This window comes from Capra hircus, chromosome 3, assembly GCF_001704415.2.
Source record: "Capra hircus breed San Clemente chromosome 3, ASM170441v1, whole genome shotgun sequence".
NCBI lineage: Eukaryota > Metazoa > Chordata > Mammalia > Artiodactyla > Bovidae > Capra > Capra hircus.
Window position 1 is genome coordinate 93,875,152 of NC_030810.1, and position 22,440 is coordinate 93,897,591.

At 47.7% G+C, this 22,440-nt stretch overlaps 1 protein-coding gene across 5 annotated transcripts in view; it reads right to left on the reverse strand.

Moving 5' to 3' along the window:
• Positions 1–22,440, reverse strand: part of IGSF3 (immunoglobulin superfamily member 3) — a 131,444-nt gene that overhangs the window by 42,503 nt on the left and 66,501 nt on the right. For 4 of the 5 annotated variants that reach the window (XM_018045963.1, XM_018045965.1, XM_018045964.1 and 1 more), the window contains exons 4-8: positions 20,164–20,574; positions 14,801–15,190; positions 13,297–13,356; positions 10,167–10,568; positions 4,441–4,845 (exon numbers count right to left, since the gene is read on the reverse strand). In XM_018045963.1, coding sequence (XP_017901452.1) covers positions 4,441–4,845; positions 10,167–10,568; positions 13,297–13,356; positions 14,801–15,190; positions 20,164–20,574 — 1,668 coding nt within the window. The remainder of the gene's footprint in view (positions 1–4,440; positions 4,846–10,166; positions 10,569–13,296; positions 13,357–14,800; positions 15,191–20,163; positions 20,575–22,440) is intronic. The other variant, XM_018045966.1, reaches the window with a different exon arrangement.

Consider the following 22,440-nt stretch of genomic DNA (forward strand, 5'->3'; position numbering starts at 1 on the left):
CTTGAAGAGGTCCTTATGGATGTGCCTTTGGAACATGAAGTGCACCTCTGGAATGGTCAGTAATTGGATCCACATGTTTATCACGCCATCCAGCCAGGGATTTCAAAGAAACAAAGAGCCGTGGTGCGGCCCGGTCAGTCAGGGGCCCTGACAAGGACTGGTCTAGGGCACAAAGCACACAGTCTTCTTGGGAGCAGGTGACACCAGCTGTAGAGGGCTGATAAAAGGACTGCCATGAGCGAGCCAACAGTCCCTGGGTTTCTACGTCATGCTGTTCAAACAAGCATATTCAACAAAAGCATCTTCTAAAAGGCCGGGCAGGGGGGCGATGATGTTCCTGTGGAAAACACCAGAGCAGGGTTAAGAATCCATGGTTTGAGAGGCAAGACGTGGAAGAAGAGTAAAAAGAAGAGAAGCCAGCACTGGATTGAGCTCTGGTGTCCCCAGGCCTTAGAGCCATCTGGTGGCAGAAGTGAGAAGAAACAGAGGTGCTCAAGGAGGCCCAATTTAAACTCCTTCACCATGAGCAAACTGTGTCTGGAGGAACCTCTACAGAGACTTTGTGATTCCAGTTTAAGAAAACAAATTTAACAGTCTGCTAAAGGGGTTCAGGGATGGTAAACCTGAGAGAGAGGGTGCATTAAATCAAAGTATATGTTACCAAAGAAGATTCCTAAGGTGGGGGGGCGGGGGCAATACTATAATAGAATTAAATTAAGAGCCTGGGCTCTGGAGCCAGACTGCCTGTCTGGATTTGAATCTTGCCTCCGCCACTTATTATGGATCGCTGGGTAATTTATTTACCCTCTGTGTCAGTGTCCTCACCTATAAAATGGGTGAAACCAGCACCCCCTCGTGGAACTGCATGGACTAAGAATGAAGAGCTTTATTGTATATAAAGCATTCAGGGTGGTGATGGGCACGCCAGAAATGCTCAATAGAGATCAGCTGATATCACTACTGCAGTTACTTCTTCCGCCACCAGTGCGGAAACACCTCCACACAGCACTCTACAAAGAGAAACTGCTTCTGTAAATGAGATTAACTGAATGCAGAAAGGATTTGGCGCGGGGTGGGGGGGGGGGGGCAGGGTTGGGACGGGGTGTGCTATGCAGCACGCAGGATCGTAGTTTCTTGATCAGGAACGGAACCCGTGGAAGCACAGGCTCCACAGTAGAAGCACAGAATTCCAGCCACTAGACCACCGGGGGAGTTCAAGAAAGGATCATTTCTGATACGGTCTAAAAAAGGCCAAAGTCTCCCTTTCATCCACCCCAACTGCTTCTGAATGACATTCATACCTGGATTCCCACCCCTACTTCCCACTGTTTTTGGACTCTGGCGAGTCCTGATCTCTCGGAGCCTCAGATATTCCATTTATAAAACGGGCAAGCAGTACTTTCTTCTCAAGGCTGCAGGAAAGGTGACTGAGGGCCATTCACACCAAGTGTCCAATACGCGCTCTGACTCGTGGCCAGCCCTCTGGAATTTCTCCACTCCTACTTCCCCAAATAAAAGCTCTAGTAACAACCAGGGTGTGTGAGGAAAAGAGTAAAAATGAACACAAAGCCCTTTGGAAAATATTAAGTGCTAAGTGCATAAATATTTGATAAGGAGCGATCAGAACACTTAAGGGGGATGCACTCTCTCTGGTGCCGCAGTCCCTCCCGGGAGCTGCACACACTCAGCCTCAGCTCCCACCTTGTTCTCTGCGGCCCCCAGAGGGCCAGCCAAGTGCATTACCATGCTCCTCTGAGCAGAGGCCAAGCACCCGGGCACTTGCTCCCAAGTCTCCCATGCCAGTCGCTGCTTGTTCTCGCTTCATGGTGAAATCACAAACAAACTGACTCAGTGTAAGCCATGTGAGAGTTAAACATATAGCCCTCAGAGCAGATCCTGGGTCCCCTAACTCTTCAGGGGGCAATAAAATGATATAATGGAAAATGGAGGTATGTGGATATCAGAGCAACCTAGGCTCCTTGTTCCAATCTGTTTTCCATCTGACAAGCAAACTGTCCCTATCAAGGCTCCTAAACAGTGGGAGCCTGGGTTTCCTCATTAGCAAAATGGGCATAAATACATCTATATTATTTCATTGCTGGATGAATATGAAAAGAAAACAGAGGTATTAAGCACAAAGCCTGGCACCCAAGAGGTATTTAGTACATTTCTGTCCCCTTTCCCCTTTAGCTGTTATTGTTTCAGTTGCTAAGCCATGTCTGACTCTTTGCAACCCCAGGGACTGTAGCTCACCAGGCTCCTCTGTCCATGGGATTTCCCAGGCAAGAATACTGGAGTGGGTTGCCATTTCCTTCTCCAGGCATCTTCCCGACCCAAGGATTGAACCCACATCTCTTGCATCCCAGGTGGATTCTTATCACTGAGCTACCTGAGAAGCCCTACTTCCCCTTTAGTAGCACCAGAATTAATCCAAATCCAAATAACTAGAATCTTCAATGAACAAATTCTTTTTTCTTTCCTTAAGTAAATTCCGTCTTAGCTTCTAAGTAATAAGACAAGCAAGCAAATATTAGGAATTTATTTGAAAAGGCAGCACCAGTCAAGGTCCTAGGGTCAGTACTTCCTCTGCCTTCTATAGCTGGAACCACGTGATGGGCACTGAGGGGGTTCACAATCTGACCGTGAGGACAGAGGAGACCACAAAGGATGCAATTACTCAGAGAAGCAGACAAGCGGGTCCCTCAGCATCTTCCGCAACAAGGGTTCAAACAAAACAGGGTCTCTGCTTAACCTCCCATTAACCTGCAAATCCACTTCAGCAGAACAGCCTCTTCCCTGGCATCCTGTTGTCCAAGTTTCAGCTCTACTAATTGGCCAGGGAACCTTCCCATCACTTATCCAAGTCATTCATTCCAAACAGGACCCTGCTATGGGGCTAGAAGAGGTGAAGGATAAGCCCAGATGTTGCCACTTTGTAACCTCACGTTGCTGAAAATAACAAACACTGTGATCATTTGCAGTGGTGGAGCAGACTGGGTCTGGGTGCACACCATGGCTGTGAGCAATCAGAAACACCCTTTTTGAATGGTGTTCAAACCATCTTTGCAAAGTCGGTGAGGTATCTCTGCAAAGTCTTTGCAAAGATCCCACCCTTCACTGCATGGCTGCTGGTGCTCTCCTGCTCAGGGCCAGGCTCCTCCCTCTGCCTGCCACCAACCTAACTGAAGACAGGTACAGACACAGAGAAAGAGCAGCAGAAACTTACCCTCTCATTAGAGGAAGAGCCTGATCAAGGTGAGAGTGTTTGCACACTGCCCCCTGACTAAGGCTCCCCAAATGAGTGTGTCCTTACAACCTGATGCAAGAGAGATCCCACCTACCCGGGAGAGGGGAGCTCTCAAGTGCTCAAATCCAGGGCAGGAGGGCAGGGCAAACAGTGTGGGGGAAACGATTCAAACATGGCTCCATTCACCAGCTACATGACCCTGGGCTGATCACTTGACCTTTCCTGGGGTTGTTGTGAAATTTTCATAAAATAATCCCAAGCACCCAGTGCAAAGCAAACATTCAGTAAGAGCCTGTATTCTCCCTTTCGCCTCTGAGGTTCCTGTCTGCAAACAGGGGACAATGGGTACCTTGTTCACATCACTGTTGCAAGGATCATAGGAGACGACATTAAGAGACAGAGCTTTCCACAAACAGTCAAGTTGGCCTGCATACCCCACGGATATCAACATCGTCTCACATACACACAAACACATACTCATACAAGCGACTGGGGAAGTGTTCTGGATTAAAGGAATCTAAAGAGACATGACAACTAAATACGATTGTGACCCGTGACTCAATGCAGATTTGGAAGGAGAAAACACTATAAGAGGCATTTTCAGGACAACTGGCAAAATGCTAGTACTGTCCTATAATTGTGTTAAATTCCCAGAGTCTGACAATGCTGTTGTGGTTCTAGAGTGTGTGCGTGCGCTCAGTCGTGTCTGGCTCTTCACTACCACATGGAATTCTGGGCAAGGACACTGGAGTGGGTTGCCATTTCCTGCTCCAAGGGATCTTCCTGACCCAGGGATCGAACCCACGCCTCCTACATTGGCAGGCAGATTCTTTACCATTCAACCACCTGGGAAGCCCGCTATTATGGTTGGGTGGGACCCAGTCCTGATCTTCAGAGACCCACACTGAACTATTTAGGAGGAAGTGTCCTGATGTTGGCAACTTAACTCTTAAATGACTCAAAATCGACAAAAACTGACACACGGAGGGAGAAACAAACACGGTAAGATGTGAACAACTGGTCATCACAGGAAGGGAATACGGGTCTTGTAGCTTCCTGCACACGTGAAATTTCTCAAACTAGAAAGCTGGGAAATAAAAGCAGCCCGTCCAAGGGCTCAGCACTCGACTCGTCCTGCCTCCCTGCATCTCAACAGCTGGCAGAGGCACGTGGGACCCACCCGGGACCCTCACCTGGCTGCAGCACCCGGATCTCTAGCAGGTTGGAGGTCCTCTCGGCCAGCCGCATCCAGCTGTTGTTGTAGTTCCTCCGCCACAGCTCCGCCACACACTGGTACTTGCCCGCCTCCGTGTCGCTGGCTCGGCTAATGCTCAGCCGGACGTTGTTGCTGGATTCTGCCTTCTCGATGGCCGTCCGGGTCCGGAAGCTGGAAGATCTGTCCCCCCACTGGACTCCTCCATCCCGGGTGAAGGTCACCAGATCGTGGAACTCGTTGGTGCCCACCGGCTGGAACCACCACGTCACTGACACAGGGACCCGGGAGAGATAATGGGGTTTGATGATGCACTGCAGGTCGAAGGACTCGTTGTAGGTTACCCCCGGCGTGCGGGAGATGGCAGTGACTGAGAAGCCCGTTTCTGGAGAGAGAGCAGAGAGAGGTAGATAGACACATCCTCTGCATGGGACAGACACTTGGCCTCCTCAGGGCAGTGGGACGCAGTGACAGCTCCTGCCAAAAGCTAACAGAACAAAGGCTCACACACGGGGCTTTTTTTTTTTTTAATTGGAGGCTATATACTTTATAATATTGGAGTGGTTTTTGCCCTAGATGTCCACTGGCGGACAAGCGGATAAGAAAGTTGTGCTATATATACACGAAGAAATATTACTCAGCTATAAAAAAGAATGCATTTGAATCACTTCTAATGAGGTGGATGAAACTGGAGCCTATTATACAGAGTGAAGTAAGTCAGAAAGAAAAACACTAATACAGTATATTAAGGCATATGTATGGAATTTAGAAAGATGGTAACAATGACCCTGTATGCGAGATAGCAAGAGACACAGATGTAAAGAACATGGGGCTCTTTAGATGCTCAGGCCAGTATTGCTTCTGCTAGCGTGTTGACACACAAACCCAACAATTCACAGGACCTCACAGAAAGAGGCTGGCGGTGATTCTCCTTAAGCAGCACTAGCAAACCCTTCCCAATGAAACGTTCAGTTGGATTTCTGTCGCGTCGATGCCCACCCCACCCCTGAACAGCAGAGACTGAGTGTATGGAGGCGGGACCATCCCTAGACAGCTTGGATTCCACGCTGAAACAGGAGATGAAGCCCAATGCCGACTGCCTTCATGCCCGGCCCATCAGCGCGCTTCTGATGGAGAAGCGGGAGGCAGGCGGGGCAGGTGCCCTTGCTCCCTGGGCAGGGCAGCTCGGGCTGGCTCCCCAATCTGACCTCCATCTCCTCATGGAATCCAGGGAAAAGAGGCAGCAAAAGACCCACAGCAGGAAGGACCGATCTCCAGAACGGGGGACCTTGGGCAAAGCAGGGCCCTGCAGGTGTGCTAGACTGAGTCTCTCCATATTCCAGCATCCCTAACCCCAAATACTGACTCCTCAGGACGGGTGATTAGAGTCCCATCAGCCGTGACAGTATGATGGACCATTAACACATTGGTTACGATCCTACAACTGAGCAGCCAGAATTTCCTGAGCACTATCTGTGTGCCCCATCTAACACTGTACAGGAGACGGGGATTGAGACCATTCCCATGGAAAAGAAATGCAAAAAAGCAAAATGGCTGTCTGGGGAGGCCTTACAAATAGCTGTGAAAAGAAGAGAAGCAAAAAGCAAAGGAGAAAAGGAAAGATATAAGCATCTCAATGCAGAGTTCCAAAGAATAGCAAGGAGAGATAAGAAAGCCTTCCTCAGCGATCAATGCAAAGAAATAGAGGAAAACAACAGAATGGGAAAGACTAGAGATATCTTCAAGAAAATTAGAGATACCAAGGGAACATTTCATGCAAAGATGTGCTTGATAAACAACAGAAATGGTATGGACCTAGCAGAAGCAGAAGATATTAAGAAGAGGTGGCAAGAATACACAGAAGAACTGTACAAAAAAGATCTTCATGACCAAGATAATCACGATGGTGTGATCACTCACCTAAAGCCAGACATTCTGGAATGTGAAGTCAAGTGGGCCTTAGGAAGCATCACTATAAACAAAGCTAGTGGAGGTGATGGAATTCCAGTGGAGCTCTTTCAGATCCTGAAAGATGATGCTGTGAAAGTGCTGCACTCAATATGCCAGCAAATTTGGAAAACTCAGCAGTGGCCACAGGACTGGAAAAGGTCAGTTTTCATCCCAATCCCAAAGAAAGGCAATGCCAAAGAATGCTCAAACTACCACACAACTGCACTCATCTCACATGCTAAGTAATGGTCAAAATTCTCCAAGCCAGGCTTCAGCAATACGTGAACCATTAACTTCCTGATGTTCAAGCTGGTTTTAGAAAAGGCAGAGGAACCAGAGATCAAATTGTCAACATCCACTGGATCATGGAAAAAGCAAGAGAGTTCCAGAAAAACATCTATTTCTGCTTCCTTGACTATGCCAAAGACTGACTGTGTGGATCACAATAAACTGTGGAAAATTCTTCAAGAGATGGGAATACCAGACCACCTGACCTGCCTCTTGAGAAACCTGTCTGCAGGTCAGGAAGCAACAGTTAGAACTGGACATGGAACAACAGACTGGTTCCAAATAGGAAAAGGAGTACGTCAAGGCTGTATACTGTCACCCTGCTTATTTCACTTCTATGCAGAGTACATCATGAGAAACGCTGGACTGGAAGAAATACAAGTTGGAATCAAGGTTACCGGGAGAAATATCAATAACCTCAGATATGCAGATGACATCACCCTTATGGCAGAAAGTGAAGAGGAACTAAAAAGCCTCTTGATGAAAGTGAAGGAGGAGAGTGAAGAAGTTGGCTTAAAGTTCAACATTCAGAAAACTAAGATCATGGCATCTAGTCCCATCACTTCATGGGAAATAGATGGGGAAACAGTGGAAACAGTGGCTGATTTTATTTTTCTGGTCTCCAAAATCACTGCAGATGGTGACTGCAGCCATGAAATTAAAATACAGTTACTCCTTGGAAGAAAAGTTATGACCAACCTAGGATATTGAAAAGCAGAGACATTACTTTGCCAACACAGGTCCGTCTAGCCAAGGCTATGGTTTTTCCAGTGGTGAGGTATGGATGTGAGGGTTGGACTGTGAAGAAGGCTGAGCAGCAAAGAATTGATGCTTTTGAACTGTGGTGTTGGAGAAGACTCTTGAGAGTTGTTTGGACTGCAAGGAGATCCAACCAGTCCATCCTAAAGGAGATCAGTCCTAAAGGAGATCAGTCCAGTGTTCACTGGAAGGACTGATGTTGAAGCTGAAACTCTAATACTCTGGCCACCTGATGTGAAGAGTTAACTCACTGGAAAAGACTCTGATGCTGGAGAGATTGGGGGCAGGAGGAGAAGGGGATGACAGAGGATGAGATGGCTGGATGGCATCACCAACTCAATGGACATGGGTTTGGGTAGACTCTGGGAGTTGGTGATGGACAGGGAGGCCTGGCATGCTGCGGTTCATGGGGTCGCAAAGAGTCAGACACGACTGAGCGACTGAACTGATCATGTGCCAGGCATGGTGCCAACTGCTTCACTTTCACGTCACTTCACTGAATCCTCAAAACAACCTTGAAGGACAGGTGGGCTTAGCACTCTTTTCTTACAGAGAGGAAACAGAGGAGGCCCAGAGAGTGTATATAAATTGCCCACTATCAAGCTGCCAGTAAAAGGCAGTCAGATTACAAACATGTATATCACTGATTCCAGGGACCTTATTAGGTGGCTTTACTCCTGGGAAGCATAAGGCAGTAGTTAGGTTAAAGGCACAGACCCTGGAGCCAGATGCCCAACTTCGACACTTTCTACTTGTGTGATGTTGAACGAGTTACTTAATCTTCTGCCTCTATTTCCCCACCCGTAAAATGGGTCTTTGTGAAGACTGAATGAGTTAGTATATGTAAAATACTTGGAATAGTACCTTCCTTTTTAAAAAAAAGACATAAAGGAAAGTATTTTAAACTCCATTGGTAAAAGACAAGGTATGGAATGAAATCTTTTGGCAGAGTGAGGTCAGAATCCCTTGGTAAGTCCTGGCTGTGGGAACCACAGATATACGATGAATATGAAAAAATTTCAGAGGACAGGGACATCACTGGTGGTTCAGTGGTTGAGAATCAGCCTTCCAATGCAGAAGACTGGGTTTGATCCCCGGTCAGGGAACTAAGATCCCACATGCCATGGTGCAACTAAGCCTGTGCCCCAACAAAGACCCAGAGAAGCCAAAAGTTAAAAAAAAAAAAAAAATATATATATATATATATATATATATATACGGTTTAAAAAAAATTCAGAGGACAACCTGATGCTATAAAATTCCTTCTACCTCTAACCACCCCTCAAGACATTCCTAGGCTCACAGGAAGGAGAGACTCCCCCTGTTGAACACCCAGGACTCTCCTCATAGGTTCCTTTCCCATATGTCCACAGAGGATGCTGAGCAGAGGTTCAGGGATTGAGCTGAACAGGAAACTCAACCACTAGATGAGGTTTCCAGACACAGAAATCTGAGCTGCATGGTGAGTGCAGAAAGCAGGTCAATCTTTGGGATTAAGCTTTGGAAAGGAAAAGTAGTTCTGATCTGGGGCGGGTGGTGACACAGGGCTTTGGTGAGGGCAAAACCACTTGGGGCTGCCCCTTCCAGTGGGGTGTGCCCAGAAACAGCAGCAGCCCTCCCAACGAGGAAGGTGAGCATGGTCCAGGGGTGGGATGCGAAATCGCTGAGGACAACTGATGTCACAGTCTCTTGGCAAACAGGAACACCTAACATGACAAGGTACCTTCCCAGCAAAGTAGCTGACTGGTCTTGTAAAATGTAATATACAGATTCATTAGGCAGATAAATGTTGATGGAAGCCTCTTTAACTACCCCATGAGAAGGAAATCTAATATACCCTGGTTTTAGCCAGGGTATCAAGGTATCTTAATTTCATGCTAATCAGGAAATGGCTTTCTTTAGGAAGAGCTGTATGGAGGAAAAGATAAAAACATAGGCTTTGAAAAAAATTTTAAGGCAGATTGCTGGCTTCCTGGGTTCAAGACTGTGGGTTTGTCATTTAAAAGCTATAGCCCTGGGCAAATGAGTTATCCCCTCTAAGGAGTCTCCTTGTAAAATGACAATGTTTACTTGTAGGCTAGGTGAGGATTCTAAGGGACAGTTAAACTTTATTTACACTCAGCCAGGAAGGGTAGTAAATGTTAAATAAATGGTGAAAGGTTTTGTCCTACCCTTCTCTGCCAGGCTCTAAACTGCCAGGAGGGCTGAGCCCCTGCTTCCATGCTTCCAGGTTAGTTTTAGCAGTGGTCTTTGCTCCTCTATCTGGGACCACCCAGGCCAGAATCCTTACAACTTCACTCCTACCACCCAGACCCAGGAGTAGTAACAGTGCCCAGCTGTCACCCATCCCCTGGGCCCACCATGCTGAACCACTGTTGGTTCCCTGAACCCCATCCATACTTCGTCAATGCTTTCTTCAATCAAAACCTTTGGAAGGTGCCGTCCATTTCCCATGTGCTTCCCTGGTGGCTCAGATGATAACGAGTCCACCAGTGCAGGAGACCCAGGTTCGATCCCTGGGTTGAGAAGATCCCCTGGAGAAGGAAACGGCAACCCATTCCAGTATCCCATGGACAGAGGAGCCTGGCAGGCTGTAGTCTACGGGGTCGCAAAGAGTCAGACACGACTGAGTGACTTTTTCTCGTAAGTGTCTTGATACGGGAGCATCTCCCACAATGGTCCCACCAAAAGACAGCAGAGCTTACTTACCGAGAGCGGTGATGGAGACAAGAGTGCTGGCCCGGCGCTCCCCCACGATCTGCCACTCGTTGTCCACGGCCCGTACCCATTCGGTCACGTGGCATTCGTACTGGCCCTCGTCTTCCTTCCTGGTGTTGAAGATGCTCAGGCTGAACGAGTTGGGCTGCACCTGCTCCATCTGGACGCCCCCAAAGCTGCTGCGCTCCCAGTAGGATGTGCCGGGCTCCACAGTGCCGTCTCGGTCCAGCCACATGATGTTGCTACGGCGGTTCTGCCGGTCCACCAGCTGCCAGATGACGGAGAAGCGGCTGGGTGGCCGGCCCGTCGTCCGGATGTTGCAGGTAAGGTGCAGATTGTCGCCCTCCAGGATGACGCTGGCGTTGCTGGCCACATCCACAAAGATGCTGCTCTCTGGGGAGAGGGAGAGAGGGCCACGCTGGGGCTTTCTGGGCTCCACTGTGCCCTCCCCACAGACGTCACAGGAGAAGGGGTACGAATGTCACTCTATTCAGGTACAGGGGACCTGGGAGGATGCAAGCCCTCTGATGCTTGCTGCCACGAGCCCTGGCTGGCTCTGGGCTTTGCTGCCTGGGATTTTAGACCTGATAACCTAGGAGGGCCTTTGCTGGGCGCAAAGATAACATGTGGGACATTGAGGGCCTAAGACCTGAGAATTGAATCAGAACCTAAGAAATATGTCATCAAACATTACCCTTAGGGCATAAAACAATTCATCAGGTACAGTCAGCCCTCCATATCCATAGGTTCCACATAAATGGATTCAACCAACGGTGGACAGAAAAGATTAAAAAAAAAAAAAAATTCCAGAAAGTTCCAAAAAACAAAACTTGAATTTTGGCAAATTGGCAGCTCTACATAGCATTTACATTGTATTAGGTATAAATAGTCTAGAGATGATGAGTGTAGGTTATATGTAAATCCAAAAAGCCACCTTGTATAAAGGGACTTGAGCAGTCTCAGATTTGGGGTGGTCTTGGAACCAATCCCCCCTCAGAGTCTGATGGATGGCTGGAATGTGTTCAGCAGGGTTAAGAATTTTTGACTTGGGTTTTCAGTGAGTTAAATAGCTTGAAAATTCTACTTCACCTCATCTTCCCATCATTTAGGGCTACAGCAGTCAAATGAAAGCTGAGCATTCATATATGCCATTTGAGTCTTTCAGAGCAATATTAGGAAGCATGAAAAAAAGTGCCAGGAAGTATTTGGAGGACAGCACATGCTTTCTTCCTTGGCTGTGGGCAACAATGCAGCGGCAATGGCCTCGTTTCACAGAGCGAGTGGCAAGCAACCTTTCAGGCTTTCACCAACAAAGAGGAACAGACTGAAGGCAGAGGCTCGCCTTCCCGTGGCCATCCACCTCGCCCAGGGGTTCTGCTGCTCTCGACCCTGACTTTCTGCCAATCAAACTCCAGGATAAGGATTCTACTCCCTTTATTCCTGTGCTGCTCACTTAGCTATCTGACCTCCTCCAATGGAATTATTTAAGCTCTACATGCCTTCTTCAATGGGCTAGGTGGGGAGAGTGTTATTTATATCGTGAAGTTTCTAAAGATTATAAAGTAAATAAGCCAATGTCTATAAATCACCTAATACACAGGTTTTCAAAAACTGGTCATCATGATAATTAATTTTACTATTCCCATTAACTATTTGTTTTTCATAAAGACTTTGGGTATTTTAATCTATCTTGATTATGCATATATTATTTTGTATAATTATCTATAGAGATCAAAAAGCAAGGCATAAAAAAACAGAAAGCACCAGATTAATCTGGCTCCAATTTTCTGGGCACCATCCACATAAAACATATACAATTTTGAATCAATCAATCAATCTAATCCCAGATCAAGGGGCACACCCAATTACTGAGGGGAAAGGCATATCCATGACCATGCATTTGGAGTCAGTCTTAGCCCTGTTGTTTTCCCCACAGGCAGAAAGAGACAAAGATAAGCACTGAGCCCGGGCATGGAGCTCTTGCTATAGTGAACGTGTTGGCCACCCATTCTGGATAAGCTTGTTTCACGTGAAAAACAGACAGAGTGGGGAATAGGAATTTTCCCAGGAGCCACACCAAGATGATTCATGGTGATGACAGATCTCCTGAGTAGCTACCTCTACAGCACTCATGTCTAAAAACTAGGATTTGGAGGCAGACAGACCAGGTTCCAGGCCCCAGTCTACTGCCCCCTAACCCTGCAGTCTTGGGGCTCTTACTTAATCTACACAAGCTTTCATTTCTCGTGTGCAAAATGGAAGTACTAATAGTCCTACTTCTAAAGGTCATGACACTGAGAGTATCAGATCAGATAATTATTTTTCATCATTGTTAATAGTAACAATATTCCTCTTTAGATTAAAGACTCATTAATGACTCACTTCCAGTGCTATCAATTCAAAGCCAGCAATTAAAGAAGGGCAACTTCGGCATCAATGGAAAAAACCGTCTCCTCTTGCCTTAAGCAGAATGACTTACAGGGCATCACTCCCACCCCTACTATCACCCTAATGGGCTCTTCTATAAGCCCTGGCTCATTTGTTACGATGGCTGCTGTTTGGGAATCTGCTATTTGAGCAAGCCTGAAAAAACCAAGCAGTTAGATGTGAAACTACAAGGGGAAAAAAAAAAAAAAACATTCTGCAGCCCAGGCAAAAGCAAATACAGACACAAAGCTAACTGCCCATTAAGACTATTTACAAGTGTTTCCAAGCTTGAGAAAAAGGCAGCCAGCAATTAAAAACTCTCTGGATTAAATGAAAACCAGGACAGAACTAATGAGAATCTAAGTGCATGGTCACAGCGAAATTCCAAATCAGGAGACTGATGGTGGAGCACAGGCTAAGCGCAGAGCAGTCGATCTGGAGTTAGAAGCAGATATTTCTAACGCAATGCAAGCTTGACCACTAAACGGAACCGGCTTAGCCACTTCCCAGTATGGTGCTCTGGTCTCTTCATTCAGAGGATGGACAGAATACTACTGGATTGGAGGGCTGGGAGTGGAGGAGGAGATGAGATGCGCAGAAGCAGTTTGGGCTCTTGGGAGATAAAGCGCCATTAAAATCCAGGTCTTTACTATCACCATTACCGATGTGATTCACTGTGTTCTTTGAGACTTACCCACGTGGCCTTGGGGCAGGATCTGGTGGTGCTGGGGAACTCTAACTACCCAGTTATCTGCTGGAAAAGCAATATAGCAGGCCACAGATCATCAAACAAGTTCTTGGAAGGGGACAGGGGAAATCGCTTAGTACAAAAAACAGAGCAAGGACACAGTGTGGCTGTCCTTCACTGGATCCTTAGAGAACAATGAGGAATTAGTCGCAGATTTAAAAGTAGAGAGTCCGTGGTTAAGACAAGCAGATTTAAAAGTAGAGAGTCCGTGGTTAAGACAAGCAGATTTAAAAGTAGAGAGTCCGTGGTTAAGGCAAGCACAGACCGACAGGAAAATAGTAAAGAACGGGCATCCAATTCAACAAATTCCATTCTACAAATACTCAGCAAGCATCTACCCTATGCAAAGCACCATGCTAAGCATTGCAGGGGGAAATAAGAAAGAAAAGAATTTCAAGACAATGAGATGTGTGTCAGAGAGCAATTAAAAAAAAATAATAATAAGCACAAAAGAAAGCCATCCTGTTGGTGAGAAAAGAAAAAAAAGAGCGGCAAGACCCCTGTTGTCTGTGTTTTTCTTCACACTTTAAACTGTATTAAAAATGTCAAAGTGTAAATAAAAATATAAAGGGAATCATTACAGGCCTAAGAGAAAGAACAGTTTGAGCAGTGGAGAAAAAGGTTAAAGGTTAGTTTAAAAACTTCACCATCTTGTTTAAAATCAGAGCATTCTAAGGTTTCTCTTTTTACTAAAAATAAAACTATGAGAGAAATGAGATATTAATAAGGACATGCTGATACTATGAATGATTAAACCCAAGATAAGGAAACACAGGCAGTCCCCTAATCCCGCAGTCCTGACCGATACCCACCCAGACAATGCCAGCTACAAGCAGGCAGGGAGCCCACCTAAGCAACCCTGGAAATGATCTAAGCTTTAAAAGCCTCTGCTCCAGGATGATGTGAGAGGTCCCATCCACTGACTTTTAAAAGCCCACTTCCAAAAGGGAAGAGACAATTAGGGAAATGCCAATCCCTACACCCTCAAACCCAGAAAGCAAATCTTTCCTAATAATGCTCTTCAGGATTTAAAATCCTCCCATAAAAGACCAACCCTCTTAAGTGAGGTTTCAAGACAGGCACCCACCCATTTCTTCTGGGATTTAATTCCCACATGGGAGTGAACAGCTGTGCTGGAGTCCTGGCTGGTCTCCAAACTGAGCTGGCACTGTTGGCATTTTTACAGAGCTGCTAGCATTCGGATCTGCCAGGCCCCTCGCCAGCCTGCAAACACACACCTGATGCTCTGCCTACTAGAGGGGGGAGGGGGCAGGGTGCTAAGTGTGGGCAGGCGAGCTGGAGAAAGGAGGGAGGTTTTCTCTGCCAGCTGCTGGAACCTGCCCTGCCCTCCCCACAGCTCTTCTCTTCTCCCCAGACTTCCCTGATGATGCTAGCTCTAGGACCAGACCAGTGGGAGGAGGGGAAGGAAGCGGTCCCTCCCTATACTTACTGATGGGGAGGACAATGATGGGTATGTTCTTGGGACGCTTGCTCTCCTTGTCGATGAATTCCCCGGTCACTGTTTTCTCCCTCTCCGTCACACGACAGTTGTATTTGCCGCTGTCCTCCTGGCGGAGGTGGTAGATCTTCAGCACAAAGACACTGTCGCTCTCCTTGACCACTTGGAGCTCGCCCCTGGCCTCCCGATGGGCGAATTCACTGTTGAGGACTGGCACGGCGTTGGGCCCCATGCTGGCGATGAGTGAGCTGTTGAAGGCCCAGGAGACAGCGAAGTAACGGTCAGGAATGTTCTGTGCCTCCAGGATGCATCTGAACTCCATCGGCTCTCCCACCGTGTACAGCCGCTTCTCCGTCTCCAGCCGAACGGTGAACTCTTTGTCTGAGAAAACAAATAACAAAGTGGACGCATTCTGGGTGACCAAGGGCCCCAGCGCTCCAAGCTGCATCAGCAAATTCCCACCGTCGCCACCTTCTCAACAAGCTGACGACTGGGAAGGCACTGCCACACCTGTCTTAAGAGAAAACTCTCAAATATCTCAGAGGAAACTCAAAGGTAGCCAGACCCAGAAAGTTTAAGGGTCTTGTTAATCCCAATCAAGATGACGAAGCTCTGTCTGCAGCTTATAATGCCTTAGATTTCACTCCCAGAGATCAGCAAGCAATATCACTCCTAATTTTACTTGCATGGCAGATTACAAAGGTCCAACCTTGATCTATATGCCCAGAACTCCATCAAAGCATCAGGAGTACAAATATTTTCAGTAGATATTATAGACATTACCCTGCTAGACTTGTGAGACAAAATTACCCCAGGTGCTGACCCCAATCTTAATAAATATTCTTTCTCTCAGTCTATTTATCTATCTGGAGAGAGAAAAAAAAATGTCTATTTTTCTCAGTCTATTTATAGAGAGAGAGAAAAATGTCTCCCACCCTCATGTGAATACTGGAAATAAAAATCCCTAACAAAATTGCATAGGAAAAGTGAAAACTAACGTCTTTTCACTAGTCCATCATCCGTCAGATCAAATCTCTAGAAAGATGGAGGGGGCAAGTACCTACTTCCGCTGACAGCCACATGACCTCTAAAACAGTCAGTGAACCCAAGCACCCTTCAAAGAACCAGAAGCTTAATCAGGAATGAGGGGAGGAGGCAGGGCAATGATCAAAGAAGGGCTCACTGCCACTAACTGTCCCGCACACCATGTAATGGTGTGTCTGTCAATGCCATGAGACAATTATCGTGTCTCATGGGCACTGGTGGCAGGGGACAAAGGAGTGAAGGGCTGGAGAAGCTTCTGGAAACAGAGTCACAGAGCCTCGGGTAGGGGAGGCTGTAGCTTCAACCACTGCCCAAGTCCTTCTCTTCCCAGTTCCAGCTCTGTTCCTCTAAAGAGAACACGGAAGGGAGAATCTCATCACAGGGATGTTTGAATTCCTTGTAGAATCATAAGCTCCAATCTCAACTGTCTTCCTTACACTGGCATTCCCAAGTCTTTACGTCTATTATTAGGGCCTTTGCCTTGTTCTTTTTTTTTTTTGGCCACCCTGTGTCACACGTGGGATCTTAGTTACCATGCTGCTGCTGCGGCTGCTGCGGCGCTGCTGCTGCTGCTGCTGCTAAGTCACTTCAGTCATGTCCGACTCTGTGCGACCCCAGAGACGGCAGCCCAGCAGGCTCCCCCGTCCCTGGGATTCTCCAGGCAAGAACACTGGAGTGGGGTGCCATTTCCTTCTCCAGTGCATGAAAGTGAAAAGTGAAAGGGAAGTCGCTCAGTCGTGTCCGACTCCTAGCGACCCCATGGACTGCAGCCCACCAGGCTCCTCCGTCCATGGGATTCTCCAGGCAAGAGGACTGGAGTGGGGTGCTGTCGCCTTCTCTGTTAGTTACCATGACCAGGGATGAAACCCTCGCCCCCTGTGTGGGAAGCACAGTCTTAACCACTGGACTACCAGGGAAATCCCACCTTGCCTTGCTCTCATCCCCTATTCCATGCACTATTCAAGCAGATGAGAATCCCGTTTCCCTAAAAACACAGGAATCACAAGAGCACTTGCTTCCACATTACCCTCCTCGTTTTGTGCCCACCCATTCCTCAGGCTCTTCATCTCCTCCCTTCCCACCGGAGCCAGTGTCTTGCCCCAGATACCTATCTTCTCCAGCGAATCAGCCTCTTCCTTTTATTACCCAAACTTGCTGACAAAGTGAACTAGACCCAATGACTCTAGGGTCTCACTTCCAAAATGACACCTGTTGCCTCCACTTCCCCTCCCAAAAGGCCAACCTGAGAGATGTGGGTTTCACTCTGCCAGCCTCTGTCTAGACACACCCACCCACATGGGACTGAACCCATGTCAGCTGCCAGACACTAACTTTCTGGTCAACCACATTGCAGTAACTTATAACTCAACGTCAGTGATTTAAACAAAACAAAACAAAAAATCACCCCTTCCAAATAAATGCCACCAAAGACTTACAAACAGGCCCCCCAGACCTCAGACTTCCCAATTCCTCAGAGTGAGGCTGGTTGCAACAGTGGCAGTCTTCCTTAGAGTCTTCTGATCTCATGGGAATTCCCCCTCCTGACATGGTGAAGCCTTCACATTGCCAGGTTAACATGAGATTCCTCCTTTCTGCCCAGCAATTTGCCCTTGCTCTTCCCTAGTCAATTAAACCTCTGATTTATGCTTTTTCCAATCCCCTCTCCCTCCTCAGCTCACTGAAATTTTGCTTCTGTCCTTCTCCCACACTTCACTGACTGAGCAAATGTCTCCAGTGACACGCCCGCCCCCCAACCCATCACAGCCGAAGGCTTAGGTTCCAGCCTCTGGACCAGCTCTCCTACTTTGTGTCCATACCACTTTCCTTCCTGCTTCTTGCCAACTGGCCTGACCACTCTGTTTCTCTGTCACTGGGACTTGCTTCCTTGATCACCTCTCACTGCCACAGTTCTCCTGGGTCCTTTCCCAATTTCATCCCACGGGCTTCTCCTGGGGCCTCATCAGTCCCAAGTTCAAGCTCCAACTGAGCTCCATGTCTGATGACATGCTGGCTGCTTCACACACAGAGCATCTCCATGAGAGTCTGCTTGCAGAACAGCCTCCTTGACCAAAACTGACAAGAACAAAAGAAAAGCTAACCAGTGCTGCCACCAAGGGGAAGCAGAGGCCTTCAAGTCTGACTCGGCACATTACCTCATCCCTCCTTATCACAGTTCAAGGTATCACCCTGAGCCCCAGCCTCAGGGCTCCCAACAGTTGGGTTCCTCCTTCCCTAGTACGCTCCATCCTGTCTGCCCCTGGCACCCACTGCTCCCTTCCCAGGTCAGTGCCACTGACCCAGCTGTGGCCTCATCAGCCCTTCCCTCCCTGGTCTCCTGACTTCAGATCCAACCTGTCAGGTCAACCCTAGGTGGCCTCCATGGTTTTTCCTTTCTCAAACCCAGTCTGATTGTGCCACTGATGTGTTTACAAATCTCTATTCCCTCCTCCAAGTGTCTACAGCAGTGGTTTTCAGACTCTGCTTGGGCAGAGGAGAGGGGGGGGTCTTCCTCTCCACATACAAAGTCTTTTATTGCCCGATACAGAAAACATTTGGTTGAGGCAAGGAGGGGACACTGTAGGCCTCACATGCCTTCCTTCAGCACCTCCCACCATGGCGTCTACCCACGCACACCAACACACACACACACACACACACACACACACACACACACACACGTCCACCCACAAAGCGACTGCTCAGGCACCTCTATGGGGCTCCTATGAGTCCAAGGAGAACAGCCTGAGAGATGCTTGGACCAGAGAGTCAAAGCCAAGCTCACATTACAGCAGATGGGGCTTCAGGCCATCTTTCCTATCTCCTATCTCTTATCTCTCACCTCTCATATCTGGAACTCAGCATCTGCCTACCCTTGATTTCTCTGTGCTTGCCAAACATGACAAATAATTCTGTACCTTTATGCTTCTCCTCCTGATGCCTGCTCAAGCTTCAAGCCTCAACTCAAAGTCACCAAATGTGTTGGTTTTCCTGACTCTGCTTTAACGACCCCATCCAGGGAAAACACTGTTGTCAGAAGAATTATATTCACTGTGTCCCCAGGGCACCCCATCCATCACACCATCATCACACTCACTGCCCTCCACTCAGCCCCTGGCTTTCATATCTGCAGTTCCCTAAGGCAGGGACCAAGGGTTCTTCATCTCTGAGTCCCCGAGGCCTATCACCCCACCTGCAGTGCTGCAGAGACTTACTAAATGTGACTGAAATGAAGTAAGAGAAGGGCAACACTGGGGCCACAACCACTGAACCAGAACATCACTAGGACACGGAGTGAAATCATCGACTTTTTGTGTTTTTTACCTGGTTTTCCCTTTGCTTAGTCTGGATACATTTGCTGAGCAAATTCCAAAAAAAAAAAAAAAAAAAATCCTGATTCCAAATTGGCAAGATTAAAATAAAGAAGATTAACTGATGCAACCTAATTTCAAAGCATTAAGACTCAAAATGTGGCCCAGACTTTTGAAGCTGCTCTTAAAACCAGCCAGGAAGGGAAGGGATAAATATGAAAGAAAGCGCCTTCTGTGGATTTCTTAGTACCAGAAGTTTCAGAAGCTGCTAAATACTCTGGATCCTACAGAACAGATAAAGTGCTCCCAGTCCAGGAGCCTAACCCTCCTTGTAAAGTTCTAACATCCATCAGGCAGCCAGAGAATCGCTTCTGCCCTGTTGGCTCTAGAGCTGTGCTTGACAAAGCATAGACTGTCTGCACTGGAAGTATACTGAAAACTCAGCTTCCCAGGTCCCAGCCCGGAAGCCTGACTCAGAAATGTGTACTGCGCAAGCCTGGGCATCTGTGCTCTTAGGTAAGTCAGAAGCACAGCCCCAGAATGACAGAACAAGTGACAAGAAGACCACCACCATTTAACTGGAGCAAATGGGGCAGGAGAGTCAAGACACAGGTCCTGAAGAGAAGTCCCCCCACAGCCTGTACTTCAGCACTCCAGCTCATCTCCCACAAACCACACCTCTGATTGTCAGAACAATGGCAGCCCCTCATTAGAGGTGAGCGGCAATGCAAGGACCCTTGGGCACTTCCTGAATCTCCATGCCGGCACAACCATACCCTCCAACCAAAATTAGTGGACTGAGTGCCCACAGTACGCCTGCCCCCAGCCCAGCTGAAGCAGCCACCAACAGCTGTCAGCTCTAATCTGAAGCCCAGCTGGACTCAGGGGCTGGGAGAGCACAGTGAGAGAGGGTCAGGGCTTGGGATACCTGGCCCCTAGGGACCCAGAGTACTTGCAGAGTCATCAAAGGAGTCTGCCTCACCTCCTGCCAGACAGACTCACCAGTGGGCTGGACGTTGACCACGGTCCCCTCAGAACGCTTTCGGGTCATGGGGTACCACGAGCCGTCCGGGTCCTGGATCCACTCAGTGGCCTCGCAGTAGAACTCGCCCTGGTCGAAGGGCTGCAGGTGGAAGATGGTGAGGCGGAAGGTGGTGCCCCCCAGCTTGTCCAGGCGCACTTCCCCCAGGCTCTGCCTCTGCGCATAGTCGCTGCTCGACTGCAGCACAAAGTTCCGGCTCAGGGCGATGACCTCCACCGGCTTCTCGCCACCCCGCTGCCGGAGCCAGGCCACTGACACGTGGCTGTGCTGCAGCGTCTCCGTGGACGTGTCACATGTGAGCTCCAGGCGGTCCTGCTCCACTTTGTGCAACGTCTGGGGCACAGAGGTGGCCTGCAGGGTGTCCGGGATCACTGCAACACAGGAACCGCCCCAAGCATGGTCAGTAGGCCACAGATCTTACACTCGAGGGGCTGAGTGCCAACCCACCCGGGCTTCCACAGTTCTGTGGGGCCATGGAGGACCGTGGGCAGCACAGAAACAGAACGAGACTTCTGCCTGGGTTTGGACTGCAACTGTTTGGCACTTATGCTTCCTGTCTGGTATTTCAATAACACTCGGATAAAAAGTGGGTTGGGAGCAGAGGGATAAATTGAGAATTTGGGATTAACAAAGACACACTATATATATATAAAACAGAAAACAACAAGGGCTTACTGTATAGCACAGGGAACTATATTCAATATCTTATAATAACCTATAACAGAAAGCAATTTGAAAAAGTACATATATATTTATGTGTGTGTATGTAAGTGAATCACTCTGCTGTACACCTGAAATATTGTAAATCAGCTACACTTCAATTAAAAAATTGATAAAATGATGTTTGCAGACATTACATTTCATTTTACACAATAAATGAACTCACAGAAAATAACATGTCAAAGAAATTTTATGTCAAGTGAAGTAAGACTTTGTTGTTCAAGGTGAAATTGCTTTCAGAACTTTAACTTGGCTACTGACTCATCTTCAAACAAAAGGAGTTCCTGGAAGTTGGAGCGTCACATTTTCAATACAACTTACTCATTTTCTCCTTTCTAGCCACTCCACGCCCATGTTCCCCCAACTCACGTCAGCAATGCAGTGCTCTATAAAAGCTATTTCTTCTTTTTTTTTTTTTAAAGAAAGGGTTGTGGTAGAGAGAAACAGCAGGGTCCTCGATTTTTTAGTAGGTTTAATTTTCATATAACTCATGTGTCAACATGTGTCCGTGGGCTGAAAGGAAGCCATGAAATGGGGATGAGTCAGGCAAGCGATAAGATTACCTCTGTGGTCACCTGGTCAGCATTTTACTCTGGAGACTAAACACCATCCTCTTCTCTGATTTGAAGGGTGGAAATTTTGATTTCAAGTTTCTATTATCTTAATTAAGCTTGGAAGTTATGACTTGGACAGAAAAACAGAATGGCCTTGATATTTCTGACCCTTCACATTGGGAAACACTGTGGCCCAGAGCCAACCACACGGAAATCTCCCTCCCGCCTCCCTCCCTCCATCAGCTGGGGAGCACAGGGGTAAACGGAGGCTGGTGCACAAAGAGCTGGCGCACAGTTCCTTACTCTGGCACCAAAGGATACACAGACCCACTCCAGGTCTGAGCAGAGTCCTGCAGCCACACTTGCTTCCTGACACAGCAGCACCCCCGGTGGCTCAGAGGCGCCATCTAAAGGCCCATCATTTCCCGGAGGTTTGGCCTCTTCCTGCAGATGACACATGCTTCATCTTCCTCATCAGTTCTTCAGCTTATCAACCACAAAGGTCCTTGCCTTATATTTTTATATCCCCTTTCATCAGTTAGAGAGGGTCAGTTAACCTCCTCAAGTTCTTAACATCTGCATTAGACCTTCTTCTTTAAGCTGCAGCTTCAACCTTCTATTTACAAGTGAACACACAAAACTTGCTTCACCTATGCCACTTGGTGACCTCTAAAATATTTGGGGAGCTTTGGATTCTTCTTTTAAAGTCAAATGCTATGTTATGCGCTCAGCTGCTCAGTTGTATACGACTCTTTGTAGCCCTGTGGACTATAGCCTGCCAGGCTCCTCTGCCAATAGAATTTTCCAGGCATGAGTACTGGAGTGTGTTGCCATTTCCTACTCCTGGGAATCTTCTCAACCCAGGGATTGAACTTACGTCTCTTGCGTCTCCTGCATTGGTAGGCGGATTCTTTACCACTAGCGCCACCTGGGAAGCCCTAAAGAGTCAAATAAAACTGTAGT